This window comes from Ictidomys tridecemlineatus, chromosome 3, assembly GCF_052094955.1.
Source record: "Ictidomys tridecemlineatus isolate mIctTri1 chromosome 3, mIctTri1.hap1, whole genome shotgun sequence".
NCBI lineage: Eukaryota > Metazoa > Chordata > Mammalia > Rodentia > Sciuridae > Ictidomys > Ictidomys tridecemlineatus.
The window spans coordinates 19,502,345-19,523,308 of NC_135479.1; the positions used below are offsets into that span (position 1 = coordinate 19,502,345).

The window sequence follows — 20,964 nt, forward strand, 5'->3', positions numbered from 1 at the left end:
TAATACTGATCTGGATCAGATGGACTGATAAAGCCAGACAGACTTATAAACTAAAGTTGAGGGGTTTCACAGTCTTTGCAGAGAAACTACATAAAATACTATGATTTTATTAGCAGCCATAGATGTACCATTTTTCACAATTTTTTTTTTTTTTTTTTTTTTTGGTGGTGCTGGGGATGGAACCCAGGGCCTCATGTGTGCTAGGCAAATGCTCTATCTCTAAGTTACATTCCCAGCCCCTTACACTTACCTTGTTTCATAGGAAAATTAGACTAATTCTAATAAAATATCAATAATATACCTTAAATAAGTAATGATGCTGGAAAAGTTTAAGTTAAAATGTACTACCATAATAGTGCAGAAACTAAGTGCAGCTGGCAATTTCATACATGAAAATAATGCTGAATATTTAGTGTTTGGAGCAATATATTTTACCCATCTTTGGACAGTCCTGGAGAAGTACCCACCACAAGCTGAATGAAAGAGAAACTAAAAAGGCTAAAATATTGAAGACCCAAAAGGACCACTCTAGAGTCAGTTAATAATGAAACACTGGTCTGTAAACAGTGATCTGCCATAGTTCCAATCCCCAATGCAGACCTCAATGCAAGATCAGATCTCTTCCATCATTTAGCCTCCAGGGCAAGTGGTGCTTAGAGATTCACAACCCAGGGTGCATAGCCCCTAGTTACTGATACCTACTCCTATACATATTTGAGCAGCAAGAATTCTCTTGAGAAGTATATCTTGAAAACATTTCCTTCAACAGACCGTCAGTCTTCTTGAGAGGAACACAGAAGAAAGTACTTGCTAGAGGACATAATATCAGATGTGGGTTCCCATTCCTCATAAACAACAACAACAAAAAAAACCCCTGTTTGCACTATGAGGACTACCTTATCAGGAAGATTTCAGTTCTTACTATTCAAGAAAAGAGGCTTATATTAAAATCAACTTGTGGTTAACTCCCTTTAAAAAGTTATTTTCAACCAGGTGCAGTAGAGCATGCCTATAATCTCAAGACACTCTGGAGCTGAGACAGAAGGATCAAAAGTTCGTCAGCCTCAAGAACTAGGCAAGACCCTGTCTTAATATAAAAAATAAAAAGGGTTGCGGGTATAGTTCAATGATAAAGTGCCTCTGGGTTTAATTCCCAGTACTAAAAACAAAGCAAAACAACAACAAAAAAAAAAAACAAGAGAAATATTATTCTCATTCACATTCTTAAAATTTACAGGAAGCCTTGGAATATACAGTCTTCTCTGACATTGGAGTCAGGAAGAAAGAGGAATCAGTGGTTTTTTTTGTTTTGTTTTTTTTTTTTTAGAGAGAGTGAGAGAGGAGAGAGAGAGAGAGAGAGAGGAGAGGGAGAGAGAGAGAGAGAGAGAGAGAGAGAGAGAGAGAGAGAGAGAGAGAGAGAGAGATTTTTTAATATTTATTTTTTAGTTCTCTTGAACACAACATCTTTGTTGGTATGTGGTGCTGAGGATCGAACCCGGGCCACACGCATGCCAGGCGAGCGCGCTACCGCTTGAGCCACATCCCCAGCCCAGGAATCAATATTTGTAAAAAGAATTTAAATTCTTGACCTAAACTTTTTAAATTTCAAACTTGCTTCATATAAAGGAGGATAGTTCCCAACTTGACTAACAGGAGTCTCAACACAAATATATCTCTGAATCAATAATTCATTCATGTTGTCACTTACTGCCATGAAATGATTAGAGCAACCCAAGTTTTCTAAATATCAGATATGGCACACTAAGTTGAGACATTAGCTGTGCGCCCTGATTCCTTTTACACAGGCTCAAACACACATGCCCACATGTACACTGCAGTGCATGCTGAGACAGAAAATTTTGTTTATTTATTGAACTTACCTAGAGCCTTGTTTATCCTAAGCAGGAGCTCTACCCCTGAGTCATACCTCCGACTCTGAAAACCTTTTTATTTTTATTTTACTTTATTTTTTGGTACTGGGGATTGAAACCAGGGGCACTCTGCTACTATGTCATATCCCCAACCCTTTTCAGTTTTTATTTTGAGACAGAGTCTCTGTTAAGTTGCCAAGGCTGGCCTTGAACTTACGATCCTCCTATCTCAGCCTTCTGAGTCACTGGAATTATAGGCATATGCCACCGCAACCAGTTGTGAGAACCTTTTAAATAAGAGGGTCTCCAGCACATCTTTCCAAGATACTAACTTGATGGAGGGAAAATATTTTGCCGGCCACCTAAGCAGAGTATAGGAAAAATGTCTTTCATCCCTCCTCGGACCACTTTCTCTTATTCTAGAAGTCTAACACATCTACAGAGTGAGGAGCTGTCCAGGCAGTCTCATCAAAAGGCATCCTTGATGTTCTTCAGTTGGCGCACAGCTAAGTCCACAGGGAGGCTAAACTTGAGGCTGCTGAGGCGACTGAGCAGGTTGAGGGCACTCTCAAAGCCTGTGTGGGCCATATAGCTCCAGGGCTGGTAGTGTGGTTCAATGAGTGATCCTGACTTACAGATGAGGTTCACCCAGGACACTAGACGCTGTTCATTCAGGGCCATGCACACTAAGGCTTTCAGCTCGGAGTCTGCACTGCGCTTGAAAGGGTCATGCTCTGTCAGCACCATGTGGATGGCTGTCAGTAGACTCTGTTTGGGGGTCACAATAGTGCCACCTGTAACAGGCAGGGCAAAGGACTGGGACAGCTTCCGGGCTGGGGATTCCACATAAGCACGGCCGTTCTTAGCATGGTAGTACTTTACAAAGAGCTCCCAGGGATGCATGGTCTCAGGGGCTGAGGAGAAGGCTGGCAACAAACAAGCAATGGGGGCCATGACAAGGCTCATCCCAGGGGAAGAGGCATACAGTCCATGGGCCAGCAGGTCCCTCACTGCCACTGTTAGTTCCTTCCGCACAGCCGTGGTCAGCTCATCCTTGCCTCCCAGAGAGAGGTCCTGGAGGTTGGCAGAGGTGATGACATGGTCATGTGACTGGTATCTCAAGGCTAACTGTTTCACTCTATCTACTGATACCTCCAGCTTCTTCAGTAAGGGGGAGTAGTCTCTGTCGGCCTGGCCTCTCTGCCATAGGGTTTGAGGGATCTGGCCTGTGGCACAACCAAACTGGCTAACAGCAAAGATCTGGAGCACAGCCAACGCTCTCCTCATCAGGTGTAGCCCAGTCTCCCGGACTCTCTTCACATCTTCTGTCTTCACTGTTTAGAAAAGATAATGGCTGGTCAGTAGGAGGCCATAATGGCACAGAGGAACATTCTGTAAGTAATAGGATGAGATCAAGTCTTGCTTCTGTGCAATAGTATGTGTGACACACAAAGGCAAGACTCATCTAAGATGTAGTTGAACCGACTTATATTTTTAGTAATTGTGGCTGCATTGAGATAAAATTCATGTTTCACATAATTTACCCATTTAAAGTATACAATCTAGTGGGTTTTAGTTTGTTTTCTTTTTGTTTGTTTTTGATACTGGGAATTAAACCTAGGGCCTTGTGCATGCTAAGTAAGTATTCTACCATTAAGCTACCCATCCCAGCCCTGGTGTTTTTTTTTACTATATTCAGTTGTGCAACCATTGTGGTAATCAATTATAAAATGTTTTCTTCATCCCCCTCCCCCCAAAAAAAATTCTGCACCATTAGCATTTCCCCATTTCTTCCCAATACCTAAATAATCACTAATCTACTTTCTGTCTCTATGGACTTTCCTGTTCTGGAAGGTGCACTTACTTTTGCTGTTTCCTGGAGGCAGTCTGCTGCTGCCTGTTCTGGTGGAGCCATTTCCTGTCTTCCCACTGGCCTTGCACTCACATTGTCCACCACCTGTCTGTAAGGGGCTTCCTACTTCATCTGTAATCAGAGGATACAAAGGTGAGACAGTTATTTAGTCTATGTGGCAGATTTTTAAAGGAAAAATACTATTTAATGATGTCAGGCTGGAGTTGTGGCTCAGTAATAAAGCACTTGCCTAGCCATGTGTGAGGCATGGGGTTCGATTCTCAGCACCACATGAAAGCAAATAAATAGGGGATGGAGTTGTGGCTCAGTGGTAGAGACCTTGCCTAGCATGCATGAGGCACTGGGTTCGATCCTTGGCACCACATAAACAAATAAAATAAATGTATTGTGTCCATCTACAACTAAAAAAAAATTTTTTTAAAAAAGCAAATAAATAAAACAAAGGCATTGTCTCCATCTGCAACTAAAAAAATTTTAACAAATAGTTAATGATATCTACTGTATGCCAAAAATCTTATAAATTCTTATTTCATTGCATAAAATAGTGACTGACATATTGTAGTTGGCTCAATAAATATTTTTTTAGTAAATGAAGCTTGAATAATCATTTTTCAGATGAGAGAAACTAAAGGGGGGGTTGGAGGGGAAGGGAGGGGGCATGGGGTAATTAATGATGGTGGAATGTGATGATCATTATTATCCAAAGTACAGGTATGAAGACACGAATTGGTGTGAATATACTATGTATACAACCAGAGGTATGAAAAATTGTGCTCTATATATGTAATAAGAATTTTAATGTATTCCACTGTCATATATAAATAAAAATAAATAAATAAATAATTGAAAAAAACTAAAGCAGTTAGTAACCTGCCCAAAGATATAAAGCCAGGAAGTGGAAGAACTGGAACTTTATCTGGTTCTAAAACCGTGTTCCTTCTACTCTATCATGCAGATAAGACCTCTTAAATAGTACATTAAGAACTAGCAATGTAACAGTGGTCCACTTTATGCTTTGAATGTAGCCCTTGCTGTTCTGCTACTGCAACTTATTTTTAAAATGGACATGTTTCTTTCTCTTCCTCTCTCCCTGCTCCTCCCTAATCTCTCCTAGTCCCTAATCTCAGGGGAAAACAGGATTCCCCATTTTAAGAAGATTTACCTGTCCTTGAGTACACACCCACCATAGGAACAAAGCAAGCCAGACTTTGGGGATGGTACCAGAAGATCTCAGAAATGACTATCTCCCATATTAACAAGTGAATTAGAACTCCAACAGAAAACAAGTGGAATGTAGCCTTTGAATCATCTCTTTTAACAGCCCCCTGTTCCTGCTGATGGGGGGAATCATAGCCTGCAATACAACTTAAAAAAAAAAAAAAAAAAAAAGAACTAGCACCTTAGCCAGGGCCAGTGGTGTGTGGTGTATGCCTATAGTCTTCTAGTCTACTTGGGGTGTGAGAAAATTGCTTAGGTCCACAAATTCAAGGTCAGCCTGGACAATACTAAGAGAACCAGTCTGAAAAAAAAAAAAAAGGAAAAACATAACTGGTACCTTTAGGTATTAGTACTCAGAATAAATATAATTAGTATGACATCCATCCACCCTTCTATCTCCAATCTCTTCTCTGACCTTGGATAAAGCTGATGAACATCTCAAGATCTCGGATCTGGGTTTTCAGTTGCTCAACCAATTGTTCTTTCACTCGGGCTGGGTTGACAATTTGAGCCACTGCTGCATCCACACGCTGACGAAGCTCTTCAGTGGATAGGGAACTGATGTCCTCATTCAGATTCATGTCCAGTTTCTTTATTAACTCATCTATGATCACCTATCAGGATCATAAGCAATGAACATACACTTTAGAATTGTCAAGGAGAGGGTTAGAAAGAAGAATCTCTTTTTTTTTTAAAGAGAGAAGTGAGAGAGAGAGAATTTTTTAATATTTATTTTTTAGTTTTTGGCAGACACAACATCTTTGTTTGTATGTGGTGCTGAGGATCGAACCCGGGCCGCACGCATGCCAGGAGAGCGCGCTACCACTTGAGCCACATCCCCAGCCCCAGAAAGAAGACTCTTAAGCAAGGAGTATATCTTTAAATGGAAATCAAAACTCAGCAGACCTCCAAATTTGTGAGAATATCCAACTGTTGATAAAGATCAGGCTCTATTACTTTTAACATAACAAGAACCTTTAGTTCCTCTCTGATAGAAATGGCTCCTTTTACGCACTGTAATTTTTTTACCAGGACAATCAGGTTAGACTCAGTAAAACAAAAGTATGAATAACCCAAAGAGGCCTCACATTTAGTTTCCTCTAAAGGTTTCCAAGAGAATGTATACTGATTTTTCTTAAAATCTTTTCTCTTCTTGCCTTACTTTAGACAACCAAAGGACAACTCTATAAAACATCAAGGTATATTACAGCACAAATTTTCGAGCAACATTATTAGAAACAATTTGAACATGTATTTTCCATGTGTAAATAAAGAATGGCTCTATATGAGAGTAAAATTTCCTTTTGATTTGAACCAGTAGGGATTCTCAGTGAGGCCACAGGTAAACTGAACTTGGAGAAGCTATTCTGGGAATGTTGGCAGGGACAAGTTAACCTTGTGTAATGATGGAGGTGCCTCTGAGGCCTGCTCACCCTCTGTCTTTCCAAGACCACAGATTGAGGCAGGGAGTCATAACTGCCCTCTTGATAGGCAAATGTTTCCAGGTCATCTAACTGAGTCTTGAGCTGTAATATCAGTTCCTTCTGTTTCTCCCTCTGGGTTTCCAGACGCTCTTGTTTTTCCCGCTCACTCTAAGAAAAAAAAAATACTTGGTCCATTTCACAGAAGAGAAACTCAGGACACATTAAGAATCTTTTTTTTTTTTTTAAAGAGAGAGTGAGAGAGGAGAGAGAGAATTTTTAATATTTATTTATTTTTTTTTAGTTCTTGGCGGACACAACATCTTTGTTGGTATGTGGTGCTGAGGATCGAACCCGGGCCGCACGCATGCCAGGCGAGCGCACTACCGCTTGAGCCACATCCCCAGCCCTTAAGAATCTTTTTGGTTGGCTATGGTTATGCACATCTGTAATCCCAGAACTCAGGAGCATGGCAAGTTTGAGGTCAGCCTCAGCAATTCAGCAAGGCCCTAAGCAAAATAGTGAGACCCTGTCTCAAATAAAAAATAAAAAGAGCTGGAAATGTAGCTCAATGGTAAAATACCCCTATATTCAATCCCCTGTGCCAACAAAACAAAACAAAAACACCCCCCTCAAACCAATAATGATCAGGAAAATATGAAACACTCAATTGACAAGATAGGTTGAAAGTAATAATAATTATTCCACCCAAGGTGATTTATTTATTTATTTTGAAACAGGTCTCACTGTGTTGCCCAGACTGGTCTTGAGCTCATGGGCTCAAGTGTTTCTCCTATTCCAGCACTTCCCACCAGCAGCTAGGACTATAGGCTGGGTGCACCAGCTACAGGGCAATTTATTATACACATGTTTTCTTAAAGGAAGTTCTGGCGCTGGAGGCATAGCTTGGTGATACAGCACTTGCCTAGCACATGCAAGCCCTGTATTTGATCCCCAGCACTGAAAAAAAAAAAAACCCACAAAGTCCTTTATTGGAAACAGGATAACAGGATATAAATACAAAGAAGTCTTTTGTTAAAACTTTTTGTTTTTTAAAGGTCTAGTTGGGATAGAGACAACCCGTTCTTAGCCAAGAGTGCCTCCCAGGAATTAAATATGCCATCATCCACAACCAAAGACCATAGCTTAACTCCTGAATACCTTGTGCAGCTAAATTTTGCAAGAGAATCTGGGGGTCAGGGTTTAAAGAAAGGCTTTTTAACTCATAACCAATTTTCTTAAGGTTCAAATCTCTTCCATTTTCTCTGATAAGATTATAGGATACTTAAAAAAAATTAAAACAATCAAATGAAGGTGCCAGGGAGAAACATCTATAAGTAATGGAGTGGGAAGGTCATGATCACTGTTATTTATTTATTTATTTGTGGGCAGTGCTTTGGATCCAACCCAGGGCCCTATGCAATCTACTACTAAGCTATGTATCCCCAGCCCCTTGTTTTTTTTTTTTTTTTTTAAAGAGGGGGGGGATAGAGAGAGAGAGAATTTTAACATTTATTTATTTTTTCTTAGTTCTCGGTGGACACAACATCTTCGTTTGTATGTGGTGCTGAGGATAGAACCCGGGCCACACACACGCTAGGCGAGCGCGCTACCGCTTGAGCCACATCCCCAGCCCCAGCCCCTTGTTTTGTTAAGTCTGGTTAAGATCTTCTAGAAGTAATTCCTTTTTTTGCTATTGGCTACCAGATAATTTCTACACTTAAATTATTAAAAAATCTTCAAGATGGTAAAGTCCTGCTAATATATTCTTAGATACTGGCTTTTCCTTGACTTTCTTGACTATCAAAACCAAAAAGCAGGTGCTGGGGGCATAGCTCAGCAGTAGAGCACTTCTCCTGAATATCTGAGGCCCTGGATTTGATCCCAGCACTGCAAAACAAATAAATTAAAAAAAAAAAATTTAAAAACGCTAAACCGGCAAATTATTTGTAGGTATAAGGCTACATTTTAAACTAGAAGTCTATAACAGTATTAAATTTAACCTTAAAAAGGTACTTACCAAGCCCTCCAGAAGTAATTTGCATGAGAGAAAAAAATGAAAAGCAACAAATTTAACTTTTTGTTCAAGTATTTATAAAGCAATCCTCTTGCATTAGCTTTGCTCAACACAAAAGCAAGTCTTTCTTTAGGATACCCTTCTCCAAACCTTTCTGTTGCAGTTTTTTCCTGGAATCCTGTCCTCTTTCCCCTGCTTCGTAAAATCTTAGCTTGCCTTTAAGAAGTTTTCCTGATTTCTCCAGGCAGGATAATTTCCTCCTCAGTATTTCTGCCTCCAGTAATTTCTCAGCTTCTTAAGGGTAAGGGGCCTTGACTTTGATTACCAATACCAAGCACAGTGCCCAGCATAGGATGGGTTCTCAGTACTTTTTTTTCCTCCCAGTACTGGGGACTGAACCCAGGGGTGATGTACTTCTGAGCTACATCTCCAGTCTTTTTAAATTTTTTGGTTTGAGATAGGATCTCCACAAGTTGCAGAGGCTAGCCTCAAACTTGAGATCTTCCTGCCACCTCAGCCTCTTGAGTCACTGGGTTTCAGGTGTGTACCACTGCTCCTGGCTTCTCAGTACATATTTGTTACATGTTACTGAACTAAATTAAGTAGTGAATGACAAATTCCAAATAATGAACTCTGACTGAAGGAAGTTATCTAACTAGCCTAAGGAGAAAGACCTGGGAAAATAGACTTTATTTCTGTTTTCATTGCATCCCAACTTTGTGAAGCCAAAGAAGAAAGAAATCAGACATAAATCACAATTCTGTTTTCAGGACTATATCTGCTGAATTCTATCTCTTGCTATGGTAGCTATGGTATGATATTTGCTGGAGTGTGGGGCAATAAATTTAATAGGAGAGAACAATGAGCTCTGGTGCAAAGCAGGAAATAGATATCATTCCTAGTGTGAACTGAGATAAAATATTGGCTTAAAAAAATTGGGGTGACTGGGGATGTAACTCAGTCATATGGCTTTGCTTACCATTCGTGAGGCCCTTGGTTCCATTCCCAGCACTATCACCAACACAACAACAAAATGGAACCAATAAGTAAATTATTCAGTTCAAAGATGTCCCCCACTTAGTTACTACCTGTTCACAGATCAACATATGCACATATGATTCTATCTATTATTACGTAGACCCACTAGTTTTTTTTTTTTAAGTGTTACCCTGAGAGACTGAGGCAGAAGGATCTCAAGTTCAAGACCAGCCTCAGTAATTTAGTGAGACCCTGTCTCAAAATAAAAAACCATCTGGGTATGGTGGTACATGCCTGTAATCCTGGTGAATTGGAAGGGTGAGTCAGGAGTGCGAAGTTTTTTTGTGTGTGTGTGGTAGTAAGGATTGAATCTAGGGACACTCTACCACTGAGCCATATTTCCAACACTTTTTATTTTTAATTTTGATACAGAGTCTCATTAAATTGCTGCGGCTGGCCTCCTCTTGCCTCAGCCTCCTAAGTCACTGGGATTACAGGCATGAGCCACCACCTTAGTTATGAGGACAGCAAGTTTATGGCCAGCCTTGGAAACTTAGGCCCTCTTTCAAAAGAAAAAATATAAAAAGTCTGGGGAGGCTCAGTAGTAGAGCACCCCTGGGTTTAATTCCACAGTACCAAAAATAAATAAATAAATAAACAAAAATCAATAAATAAAAAGGGCTGGAGACTTTGCTCGGTGGGAGTACACCCCTGAATTCAATTCCCAGTACTGCAAAAAACAACTGATTAAAAACATTTTTAAAATAAATAGTGCTACACTGTTTCTGAAAGTGAAAATGAACAACGAAGTGTGCCATATTCACATAGAATCTTTGGTGCTTTTCCATCCTGAAATGGACCTTGCAAAACTAATTCTATCTTTTCTAATCTTCAAGTCTGGCAATTTAAGGTGGCTATTCCTTGTGTACTTATCTGTGGATGTGGAAAAAAGGGTGGAACAGTAAATACAGGATTGCACTGAAAACTGTTCTGATTAAAATAAGTCAATATCTGCTGCTGATAAACTTTGTTGGCTAAAATCAATTTGAGTGGGAAGAAAGCCACATGTGAGTTGTAATTTGAAGAGTAAAAAGGCAGTGTGTTTCAACACCTCCAACAAGCTACCTACATGAATTCACTTCCAGAGATTCAAAACTTGTAAGGAAACTTTTTCTTGGTGTGGAATACATAGTTTCATTGCTTCTCAACGCAGGGAAACTGAATCCATTTTGTCAGTTACTAGAAGACCTCATTCAGAATATCTAGTTATTAAGCAGGATGAAAGAGCAGTTTGAAAATACCAATGTTAGGATTTTTTTTTGAGAGAGAGAGAGAGAGAGAGAGAGAGAGAGAGAGAGAGAGAGAGAGAGAGAGAATTTTTTAATATTTATTTTTAGATTTCGGCTGACACAACATCTTTGTTTGTATGTGGTGCTGAGAATTGAACTCGGGCCGCACACATGCCAGGCGAGCACGCTACTGCTTGAGCCACATTCCCAGCCCCAATGTTAGGAAATTTATATAATCAGGTGTCATGTTTTTTTCAGTTAATAGGAGATTGTGCTGTTCATCCAAGTACTCACCAGATAAGAGGGTATAAAGATTAAAGACTACCTAGATTTACAGGAAAGCACAGAAATTAATCTAAATTTCCATGGATTCCAGTTCACTTTCTAATTCTAATCCCCATAGTCAGAATACCCCATCAACAAAAGTGTTTAAGACTGAGAGTGTAGCTCCATGATAGATCCCATGGGTAGCAAGCGCAAGGCACTGGATTCAATCTCCAGCACCAAAAAAGGTGGCCAGGATTTTTTTTTTTTTTTTTAATGAGGAGCGGGTAAGATAAGTGGGAGCACCGCTGCACTCGTTGTCCCGTTGTCTTCTCAATACTCTGCTCCCTCTCCACGCATCATCAGAGCACTTTTCCCATACCTTCAGTATGCACCTCTCAAAGTTCCCTGGCCGCTTAGTTCTCTTATGCCATCTACATCTGGCTCCAGTCTCCCTGTCTCTGACATATCTATCCATAACCACCTAGTTGAGTCTGTTCTCCCCTTTATACTTCCGTCTGCGTTAGCAACGCCACTCACTTAACTCCCTATTCCTAAATCTCTTGGGGCCCAGCCCCAGCCGCTCACCTGGTCCTCGCCCCTCAACCGTGGCCGGTCCCCGGGCAGCCTGCCGCCCTCGTCACTGGCAGGGTCCCCGGGCCCCTCGTAACCCAGGACGTGAGGGCAGCCGCGGAAGGCGAATTCTTCCAGCTCGCGCAAGAGGCGCTGCTGCTCCGCAGGTGCTCCCCGCACCACCTGGCGCAGGCGGAACTGCACCTGCGCGAAGTGCGAGGACAGCGCGAGTAGCGCTGAATCCAGCCGCCGCCGCTCGGCCCGCAACCGCCGCAAGGTACAGCTGGGCGAGTCCGGCGGGGAACCCCGGGCCGTGCCGGGCTCCTCGGCTGCTGCCTCTTCCGAAAATGCAGACACCCCAGGCCCGGTCTCGGCCACCGCCCCTACTGGGGCCCAGCGCACCGCCTCGCATGGTGACAGCAATTCCTCTTCCTCCTCCTCTTCGTCCTTTGCTTTTGCCTCAACAGCCGCCACCACCGCTACCGATTCCTCAGCAGCGTCCACAGCAGCCATCTTTCCGGAAACACTGCTGAACGTCAGTCGCGCCCCCTTACTGCCATGGCAACGGCGCGCGGGCAGGGAAAAGGGGGAGGAGTGGAGGGCGGGGCTTAAAATTTAGTCGTACCCGAGGGCAGTACTCCCGAGGGCAGTACGCCCCTCAGGGACTTCTTTCCAGCCAATAATTTTCTCCTGAGCGCCTATTCTGAATTAGGCAGAGAGTACTAAAAGTTGGAGAAACAGGTAAATGAAGCCGAGTACACGCCATTCCCTGTGTTCAGAGTCTAGGATGGCCCTTTCCTGGTTTAAGCGGGTGCGCAGTTTATTCCTCATCTGTACATTTCTGTAGATTTTGAGAGGTTAAAGTCTACAGGTTTTAAACTCTCCCAGAATCCCTCCAGAGTGCAGATCTCTAGGCAGTGGAGTCACATTCCCCACCCTCTCAACCCTTCCCTCGACCATATAAGGAGAGGCAGCTGCTAGGGGCGTCCCCAGTATCTAAAGATAGAGGCTTTTGCCTGGGACTCCAAATGCCACTGGGCAGGTGGAGCAGCCATGGCACGGTAAGTGTTTCCGGCCTTGGTACTGGCCCTTTCCCTCCGCCCTTTTCCCTGGAGATTCCCTTCCAGTCTAGTGCGCACCCCAGGTTCAGTGAGGCCCATGGGAGCCCAAGACCCCAGAACTCTGTAACTTGTAGGGTGAGTTTTGATTCGACCTAGGTTCACCCTCACCACATCTATGCACTTCTGTCACTCCCTTCCTCCCCCTCTGTCTTGTATTGCTCCACTTTAACAGAACTGCGGCACCGAACTTCCTTTAAGGTCCCCTCCCTCATCTTACCCAACTGCCCTATATTCCCTTCCCCACACTTATGAAGCCCCACCACACTCCTCTCAGGCAGCATGCCCGGACCCTGTGGTATGACAGGCCCAAGTATGTGTTTATGGAATTTTGTGTTGAGGACAGCACGGATGTCCATGTGCTCATTGAGGATCACCGCATTGTGTTCAGGTAATGGCCCTCCTCTATGAAGGGGCTCGCTTCCCAGGAACTTCTGTTTTCCTAATCCACACCCCCACCCCCAGGCTCCCACATCTCAATTTCATTATTTCCGTAGCTGCAGGAATGGTGATGGAGTGGAGTTGTACAACGAGATTGAATTCTACGCCAAAGTGAACTCCAAGGTGAGGGTGGGGTGCGTCAAGTAAGGTTTGGATGGAAAAGGTGCCCAGGAGATTCATATGAAAACTCAGACCCTAAGAATGAGGTTTTCTATCTGGCAGGATTCCCAAGATAAGAGGTCCGGCCGCTCTATTACTTGCTTTGTGAGGAAATGGAAGGAGAAGGTGGCCTGGCCCCGGCTCACCAAGGAAGATATCAAGGTGTGTGAGGAGTGGCTTGCTCCTTGTGTGCTCTCTGTTCATCCTTTGGGATTGCCCTTGTTTCCTTTCCAGTCAATATTCAATGACTCATCAGGCCCTGCTTCCTACTCAATATACTGCCCTCCCTCACCCATATCCCCAGTACTAGGAACTGAACCCAGAGTGCTCTCTCACTGAACTACATCCCCAGGCCTTTTTATTTTTATTTATTTAATTTTTTAAAACATAGATGGAGCCCCGCGCGGTGGCGCACTCCTGTAATCCCAGCGGCTGAGACAGGAGAATAGCAAATTCAAAGTCAGCCTCAGCAATGGTGAGGAGCTAAGCAAATCAGTGAGACCCTGTCTCTAAATAAAATACAAAAATAAGGCCGGGGATGTGGCTCAGTGGTTGAGTACCCTGAGTTTAACCCCCTGGTACCAAAAAACAAAGATGGAGGTTTATTTAGGAAAGTAAACATATATTAAAGGAAGAATGGGGACAATTTCAAGAGAGACGCCTTGGGTGTAAAGCAAGGAATACACATTCGAGGGAGAATGCAGGCTATCTCCAGAGGGAAAGACAGTCTTTATTTATTATTTTGAGATAGGGTCTTACTAAATTGCTGAGGCTAGTCTCTAACTTGTGATACTCCTGCCTCAGTCACCACTATACCTGGCTGACCTCCTAAATATTTTTGAAATTATTACTTCTTCCTGGTTCAGACCTCCTCCGTCAGTATTTTTTGGGAAGTTTTTACTATTATTATTATTATTAGTTGTAGAAGGATGCAAAACCTATATTTTATTTATTTTGATGTGGTGTTGAAGGTGGAACCCAGTGCCTGACGAGTGCTAGGCAAGCATTCTATCCCTGAGCTACAACCCCAGCCCCTTTGAGGAAGTTTGTTGCATAATTATGGCCCCATCCACAATCCATCCTCTGTGTTGCTCCAAGCAGACTGTCTAAAACATACTTAACCTTAACACTTTCCCACATAAGACCCTCCATTGGCTTCTCCCCTTAAGATTGAAAGTTCAGCTGGGCATGGTGATGCATGCTTTTAATCCCAGCTACTGGGAGGCTGAGGCAGGATGATCACAAGTTCAAGATCAATTTAGTGAGACCTTGCCTCAAGGTAAAATATAAAAAGGATGTTAATCTAGGACAATGATAGAGCACTCCGGGGTTCAGTCCCTAATACCCCCAAACCCAAAACACAACAATCACAAAAAACCCAAAGCTTGAAAATTGGCCACCTACTGGATGAATCTGACTTTTTTCACATTTATTTTAATATTTTTCACAGTGTCAGTTTTTTTTTTCCTTTAGTACTAGGGATTGAACCCAGGGCCTCATGCATGCTAGGCAGATACTCTTCTACTGAGCTACATCTCTAACCCTTTTAAAATTTTTTATTTTTATTTTTGAAACACAGTCTCATTAAATTAGTCAGGTTGGCCTTGAATTTGTTATCCTTCTGCCTTAGCTTCCTGAATAACTAGAATCACTGGTGTGTACTACCATTACCTGGCATAAAAATTGTTTTGATTGGTTTCATTTACATTTTTTATTGCTTGCTGGCATTTAAAAATGTAAGTTATTTTATCTACAAATTCAGATTATTAGCTTCTTTGCAATTTGGGAGAATCTGGTTATGCTAATATAAATTCCCAAATGCTGAATAGAAGCTTTAAATGGGGTATGCACTTCACCTCAGGTTACTCTTTTTCATTACCTCCCTGACCTTTTTTCTTAGGTATTTGAGCTGTAACTCCTGCCCTTTGGGTTGAATTCCAAGTACTGTAGCAAGGCAAGAATCCCATCCCATACTTTCTGGCTCCATGTTTACATTCCAGACACAGCAAGCTATTTGCAGTGTTTTGTTTCTGTGTTTTTTGTTTGTTTGTTTGTTTTTTGTTTTTTGGTACAAACTAGGTTTTCCTCACCTTTGTAACTTTGTTCAAGCCATGTCTTTTTCCTGAAAATCTACCACCATTCTTGCCTTCACCTACCTAACCCCTGCATATCCTTAAAGGCCCTGCTATTCCAAGAAGTATGGGTTCCCCTACCTCCTTTCTGGGTTCCCATGATATCCCTTGTTTCATCCTACCACCATACTTTTCACACTGTGTGCAAGACTGTCGTGGATTTTTTTTTTAATGTATCTTTCCCCCACTTTCTTCCTGATGGCTGAGAAACTCTGTTGAACATTTTTATAATCCCAGTACCAAACTCAGAGTCTGACCCATAGTGTATGTTCAATAAATATTGTTAAATGAATGTGTGAATGATGTCTTCCCTCTATAAATGAGGACACTTTGGAACATGGGCCTCAAAGTGTCACCTCTGATTCCAGGGAATGCCACTTGTCTGTCTTGATTGACTGACTCCTATGATGCTTTATGATATTTTTCCAGATGTGTTGTCCCCCTAAGGGCAAGGCTTCTATGCTTTTACATTTCCTGTCATTTCTGGCATTGTGCTTAGCAGCTAGTAGATTTTTTGGTAAATATTTGTGGATGCCAACGACAACATATCAGCCTGGAGGGGAATTGGTCAAAAGGGATGCTGTTGGGAATACTATACCGCATTGACCCTCTTACCCTTCTATGCACATACTGATAATCTTTTCATGCATTCCTGATGCTGCTCTTCCTGCCTGTGACTCTCTGTATTTCCTCTTGCAGCCAGTATGGCTGTCTGTGGACTTCGATAACTGGAGAGACTGGGAAGGGGATGAAGAGGTAGAGCTGGCTCACGTGGAGCATTATGCAGAGGTAGGAGATATAGCACCTGCTGGTTTTTGCCCATCTTGGTCATTCTCTGTGTCTGTCTGCATACATTTCTCTGGAGAATTGTCATTAGGACCAAGCAGGGATAGTCCAGCATCCTTAGTAGGGTATTCATTGGTGTTGTTATTCTTTACACATTTCATGCAGTGTTTAGTAGGGATGAGAGGAATAAAGATTACTGAAATTATATATAGATTCAATTTCTATTCCTAGAATAGCCTGTGTTCTGTACAAGTTTAGCAAAATTGCTTCCCATAGTACTTACATTCTTGTCTTTTATTTTCTATGTGTGTTTTTTTTTTCTTCCTGAGCCAGAACATTGCATGGGAAGCTAACGCCAAACAGTATAAAGTGTGTATCATGGCTTGAGGATGTAGCTCAGTGGTAGTGCTTGCCTCGACTGTGTGAGGCCATGGGTTTGATCCCTAGCACTGTTGAGAAGGGGGTGGGATATGAATCTGGATTAGTAAGGGTAAAGACTATGTGTATTTAAGTTTACTTTTTTTACAATGAACTTTTGTTTTTTTAAATTTTTTTGTATGGGGATTGAACCCAGGGGCACTTAACCAGTGAGCCACATTCCCAGCTATTTTTTAATATTTTATTTAGAAATAGGGTCTCTCTGCATTGCTCAGGGCTTTACTACATTGCTAAGGCTGGCTTTGAACTCACGATACTCCTGCCTCAGCCTCTTGAGCTGCTGGAATTATAGACATGTGCCACGTGACAGGCTCCAGTTAATTTCAGTGATGTGTTATGGGTTTTGAAGATGGGAGTAGTTGCCTGGCAGGCTCTGGCTGGGACCATTCTTCTGTAGTCCATCAGTATGCAGGTTATCCTTCCCTCACCCTCCTTGACTCTTGGGACTATTTTTTCTTCCCATTAGCTTTTGGAAAAGGTCAGCACCAAGAGACCTCCACCTGCCATGGATGACCTGGATGTAAGTAATGCCTTTCCCGCCACTCTTGAGTTTCTTTTTAGGCCTTAAAAAATAACACACTAGAAAGTTTCTATCCCGGTCTCTAGCACACAATAGTTCTCAGTGCATATTAACCAAATTTGAATTTGACAAATGTTCTGCAAGTTTTAGAAAACCAAGAGCATCCTCCCTTCCATCTCCCTCCCTCCTTCACTATCCTAGAGCAGATCTGGTCCTGTTGAGCATCTTTACAGCTGTAGGATTGGTAGAATTATTGAAATTCTAGAACTAAGTGATGCATAATAGAGTGCTATTTATTGAGTGCCAGGGTTTATTTTATAATCCAAAGTTAAAATCCTTCATTATTAGCCTCCTAAGAAGTATGTTTTAGAAGGTAACAGAGAGGAAACATGGAGAGTAGGCAGCCGGGAGCAGCATTTATAAACATAAATGTTCATTTTTTGTAGAGCCTCCAGGTGCTTTGTCTTTTTTTCTCTCCCCAGGATGATTCTGACAGTGCTGATGCAACAAGTAATTAACTTTCTGTGACAGCAGAGCTGAGAGGAGATTATAACTGCTTTCTGTTGCTCTGAAGAGTCGTGGCCTGGACCTTGTCAGCTCTTTGGCTGTGCACCAGGGTCCTTTGAGATCTCCGAACTTCCCTAGAAGTTCTTTTTTTTTTTTTTCCCCTAAATATTTATTTTTTAGTTTTAGGTGGACACAATATCTTCACTTCACTTTTATGTGGTGTTGAGGATCGAACCCAGTGCCTCGCGCATGCCAGGCAAGCATGCTACCACTTGAGCCACATCCCCAGCTCCTCTAGAAGTTCTTTATTAAGTGTTCCTCTTCATACTTTATGTCTTCCTACTGTGCACTTGACTTTGGTGCTTCATCAAGATAGCAGGATAGGGGAGGAGTAGATGGGGTTGGGAGGGGCTTCTAACTTCTTACTGATTTATTTATAAGATCTATGTTTGGGATGCTTGGTTATTTGAGTTTTCCATATATGTGATAGAGCAAGAGCCAAAGAGGAAACAGATTATAATAAATCTCTAGGAGTGGTTCTCCATCTTCCTCTTGGTGGAAAGCCTCTTCTGCTTTCAGAGTTTCTCTTAAGAATGTAGGGTAGGGCTCAGAGATTCTGGTCCTGATTGAGGTTGGAAGAAAAAAGATATTAGGGACAGGCTTATAACCAACCCAAGGACTTTCTCTTGCCTGTATCTGGGCTTGGTTCTTCTTAGAACCAGTCACCTTAGGCCAAGAGCAGGGTGCAGGTCTATAATTCCAGTGGAAGCTGAAGCAGGAGGATTACAAATTTGAGGCCAGCTTTAGCAATTTAGCAAGACCCTAAGCAATCTAATGAGACCCTGCCTCAAAAAAAAAATATAATAATAAAAGGGCTGGAGATACAGCTCAGTGGTAAAATAACCCCGGGTTCAATCCCCAGTACCAAAATAAAACGAAAAACCCAAGCAAACTAAATAAACTAAGCCGAGCCACCTCAGCTTCCTGCATCCATAAATCTTTTCACATTTTCAAAACTAATTTTTACTCTAGTTAATGTCTATATCTGTATACTCTTCCATTTAACAGGTTCTTCATTCATCCATAAATACCTTTTTTTTTTATTGTTGGTCGTTCAAAACATTACATAGTTCTTAATATATCATATTTCCCAGTTTGATTCAAGTGGGTTATGAACTCCCAATTTTACCCCGTATACAGCTTGCTGTATCACATCAGTTACCCTTCCATTGATTTACATATTGCCATTATAGTGACTGATGTATTCTGCTGTCTATCCTATTCTCTACTATCCCCCCTCCCCTTTTCTCTCTCTACCCCCTCTACTGTAAATCATTTCTTCCACTTGTATTATCTTGTCTTACCCCCCCTTTCCTCTTATGTGTAATTTTGTATAACCCTGAGGATCACCTTCCATTTCCATGCGATTTCCCTTCTCACTCCCTTTCCCTCCCACCTCTCATCCCTGTTTAATGTTAATCTTCTTCTCAAGCTCTTCGTCCCTACCCTGTCCTTGGTTACTCCCCTTATATCAAAGGAGTCATTTGGCATTTGTTTTTTAAGGATTGGCTAGCTTCACTTAGCATAATCTGCTCTAATGCCATCCATTTCCCTCCAAATTCTATGATTTTGTCATTTTTTAATGCAGAGTAATACTCCATTGTGTATAAATGCCACATTTTTTTTATCCATTCATCTATTGAAGGGCATCTAGGTTGGTTCCACAATCTTGCTATCGTGAATTGTGCTGCTATGAACATCGATGTAGCAGTGTCCCTGTAGCATGCTCTTATTAGGTCTTTAGGGAATAGACGGAGAAGGGGAATAGCTGGGTCAAATGGTGGTTCCATTCCCAGCTTTCCAAGAAATCTCCATACTGCTTTCCAAATTGGCTGCACCACATAAATACCTTTTTTAAAAAAATATTTCTTTTTAGTTGTTGATGGACCTTTATTTTATTTATTTATATATGGTGCTGAGAATCAAACCCCACTTGCTAGGCAAGTGTGCTATCACTGAGCTACAACCTCATACACCATTCATAAATATCTTTTGAGTGCCAAATGTGTTCAATGACTGTGACTTAAAACAAATGTAATATGCATAGACCTTGCTCTTTGAAGTCATAGTTTAAGTTTGTTTGTTTATTTGTACTGGGGATTGAACCCACGGGCGCTTAACTGCTGAGTCATATCCCCAGTTCTTTTTATTTGTAATTTTGCTACAGGGTCTTGCTAAGTTACATAGGGTCACACTAAGTTTTTGAGGCTGGCTTTGGATTTGCAATCCTCCTGCCTTAATCTCCCAAATTGCTGGGATTACAAGTGTGGACCATGACATTTGGCCCTGAAGTCATGGTAAAGTATTAAGATTTGTTTTTAAAAGTAAGTTTTACGGGCTGGGGTCATGTCTCAGTGATAGAGCACTTGCCTAGCATGTGTGAGGGGCATTGGGTTCAATTCTCAGCACCACATATAAATAAATTAATAAAGGTCCGTTTACAACTAAAAAATATTTTTTAAAAAGTAAGCTTTAAAACTTATATAAGCAATATATATGGATATAGTTTAAAAAATGAAATTGTATAGAAGCTGAGTGTAGTGGCGTGCATACCTGTGATCCCAGTGACTTGGGAAGCTGAGGCAGGAGGATCACAAGCTCTAGGCCAGCCTCAGCAACTCAGCTAGACCCTATCTCAAAAAATAAAAAAGAGCTCAATGGTTAAGTGCCCCTGAGTTTAATCCTCAATACCATTCAATCAATCAATCAATAAATAAAATGATAAAAATAAAACATAAAATAGATAAAATTTAAAGAAAAAACTTGTGCATCTTCCCTTATGGGGTAACCACTTAACCGCTGTTTTGTTTATTTTTCTTTTTCCCATCTTTGGGTGTGTGTGTGTGTGTGTGTGTGTGTGTGTGTGTCTGTGTGTGTGTTTGTGTGTGTGTGTGTTTATGAGAGAGAGAGAGAGAGAGAGGGAGAGGGAGAGGGAGGTGTATTGGGGATTCAACCCAGGGGCACTCTACAACTGAAATACATCTTCAGCCCTATTTTAGTCAGCCTTTTCAATGCTGTGACTAAAAGACCCATCAAGAACAACTTGAGGAAAAGTTTATTTAAGGGCTCATGATTTCAGAGGTCTCAATCCATTGACAGCCAGCTCGATTCCTGGGGGCTTGAGGGAAGCTGAACATCATGGCGGAAGAGTTTAGTGGAGGGAAGCAGCTGACATGATGATCAAGCAGCAGTGACAGAGAGATCCAGAAAGAGTATCTACTCTCCACATATGAAATATATGCCCCAAAGGCACACCCCCAGGGATCACCCTCTCTAGCCACACTCTACCTACCTTCAGT

The 20,964-nt window shown here is 41.8% G+C and overlaps 2 protein-coding genes across 3 annotated transcripts; one reads left to right on the forward strand and one right to left on the reverse strand.

Moving 5' to 3' along the window:
- Positions 1 to 408: 408 nt before the first annotated feature.
- Rundc1 (RUN domain containing 1) lies at positions 409 to 12,017 on the reverse strand. The gene is made up of 5 exons (XM_005321910.5): positions 11,520 to 12,017; positions 6,396 to 6,554; positions 5,378 to 5,576; positions 3,736 to 3,855; positions 409 to 3,205 (listed from the first exon to the last, which is right to left on the reverse strand). The coding sequence occupies exons 1-5, from the start codon at positions 12,015 to 12,017 to the stop codon at positions 2,340 to 2,342; spliced, it is 1,842 nt and encodes a 613-aa protein (XP_005321967.2). The 3' UTR covers positions 409 to 2,339.
- A 50-nt stretch (positions 12,018 to 12,067) lies between these two features.
- Positions 12,068 to 20,427, forward strand: Ptges3l (prostaglandin E synthase 3 like). 2 transcript variants are annotated; one of them, XM_040268742.2, is made up of 7 exons: positions 12,068 to 12,565; positions 12,900 to 13,013; positions 13,120 to 13,186; positions 13,286 to 13,384; positions 16,054 to 16,143; positions 17,045 to 17,098; positions 17,581 to 20,427. In XM_040268742.2, exons 1-7 carry the CDS (start codon positions 12,558 to 12,560, stop codon positions 17,614 to 17,616), a joined length of 468 nt encoding a protein of 155 aa, XP_040124676.1. In that variant the 5' UTR covers positions 12,068 to 12,557; the 3' UTR covers positions 17,617 to 20,427. The 2 variants fall into 2 exon arrangements, with proteins under 2 accessions (XP_040124676.1, XP_077897188.1); XM_078041062.1 differs by having other exon boundaries at positions 12,068 to 13,013.
- Positions 20,428 to 20,964: the final 537 nt, after the last annotated feature.

Coding starts and splice junctions, on each gene's coding strand:
- Ptges3l (XM_078041062.1), top strand. CDS start 12,874: ATGAAGCCCCACCACACTCCTCTCAGGCAGCATGCCCGGACCCTGTGG. Junction 13,014..13,119: donor GATCACCGCATTGTGTTCAG/GTAATGGCCCTC, acceptor TTATTTCCGTAG/CTGCAGGAATGGTGATGGAG. Junction 16,144..17,044: donor ACGTGGAGCATTATGCAGAG/GTAGGAGATATA, acceptor TCTTCCCATTAG/CTTTTGGAAAAGGTCAGCAC.
- Rundc1 (XM_005321910.5), bottom strand. CDS start 12,017: ATGGCTGCTGTGGACGCTGCTGAGGAATCGGTAGCGGTGGTGGCGGCT. Junction 6,555..11,519: donor GGTTGAGGGGCGAGGACCAG/GTGAGCGGCTGG, acceptor TTTTTTTCTTAG/AGTGAGCGGGAAAAACAAGA. Junction 5,577..6,395: donor TGGTCTTGGAAAGACAGAGG/GTGAGCAGGCCT, acceptor TGATCCTGATAG/GTGATCATAGATGAGTTAAT.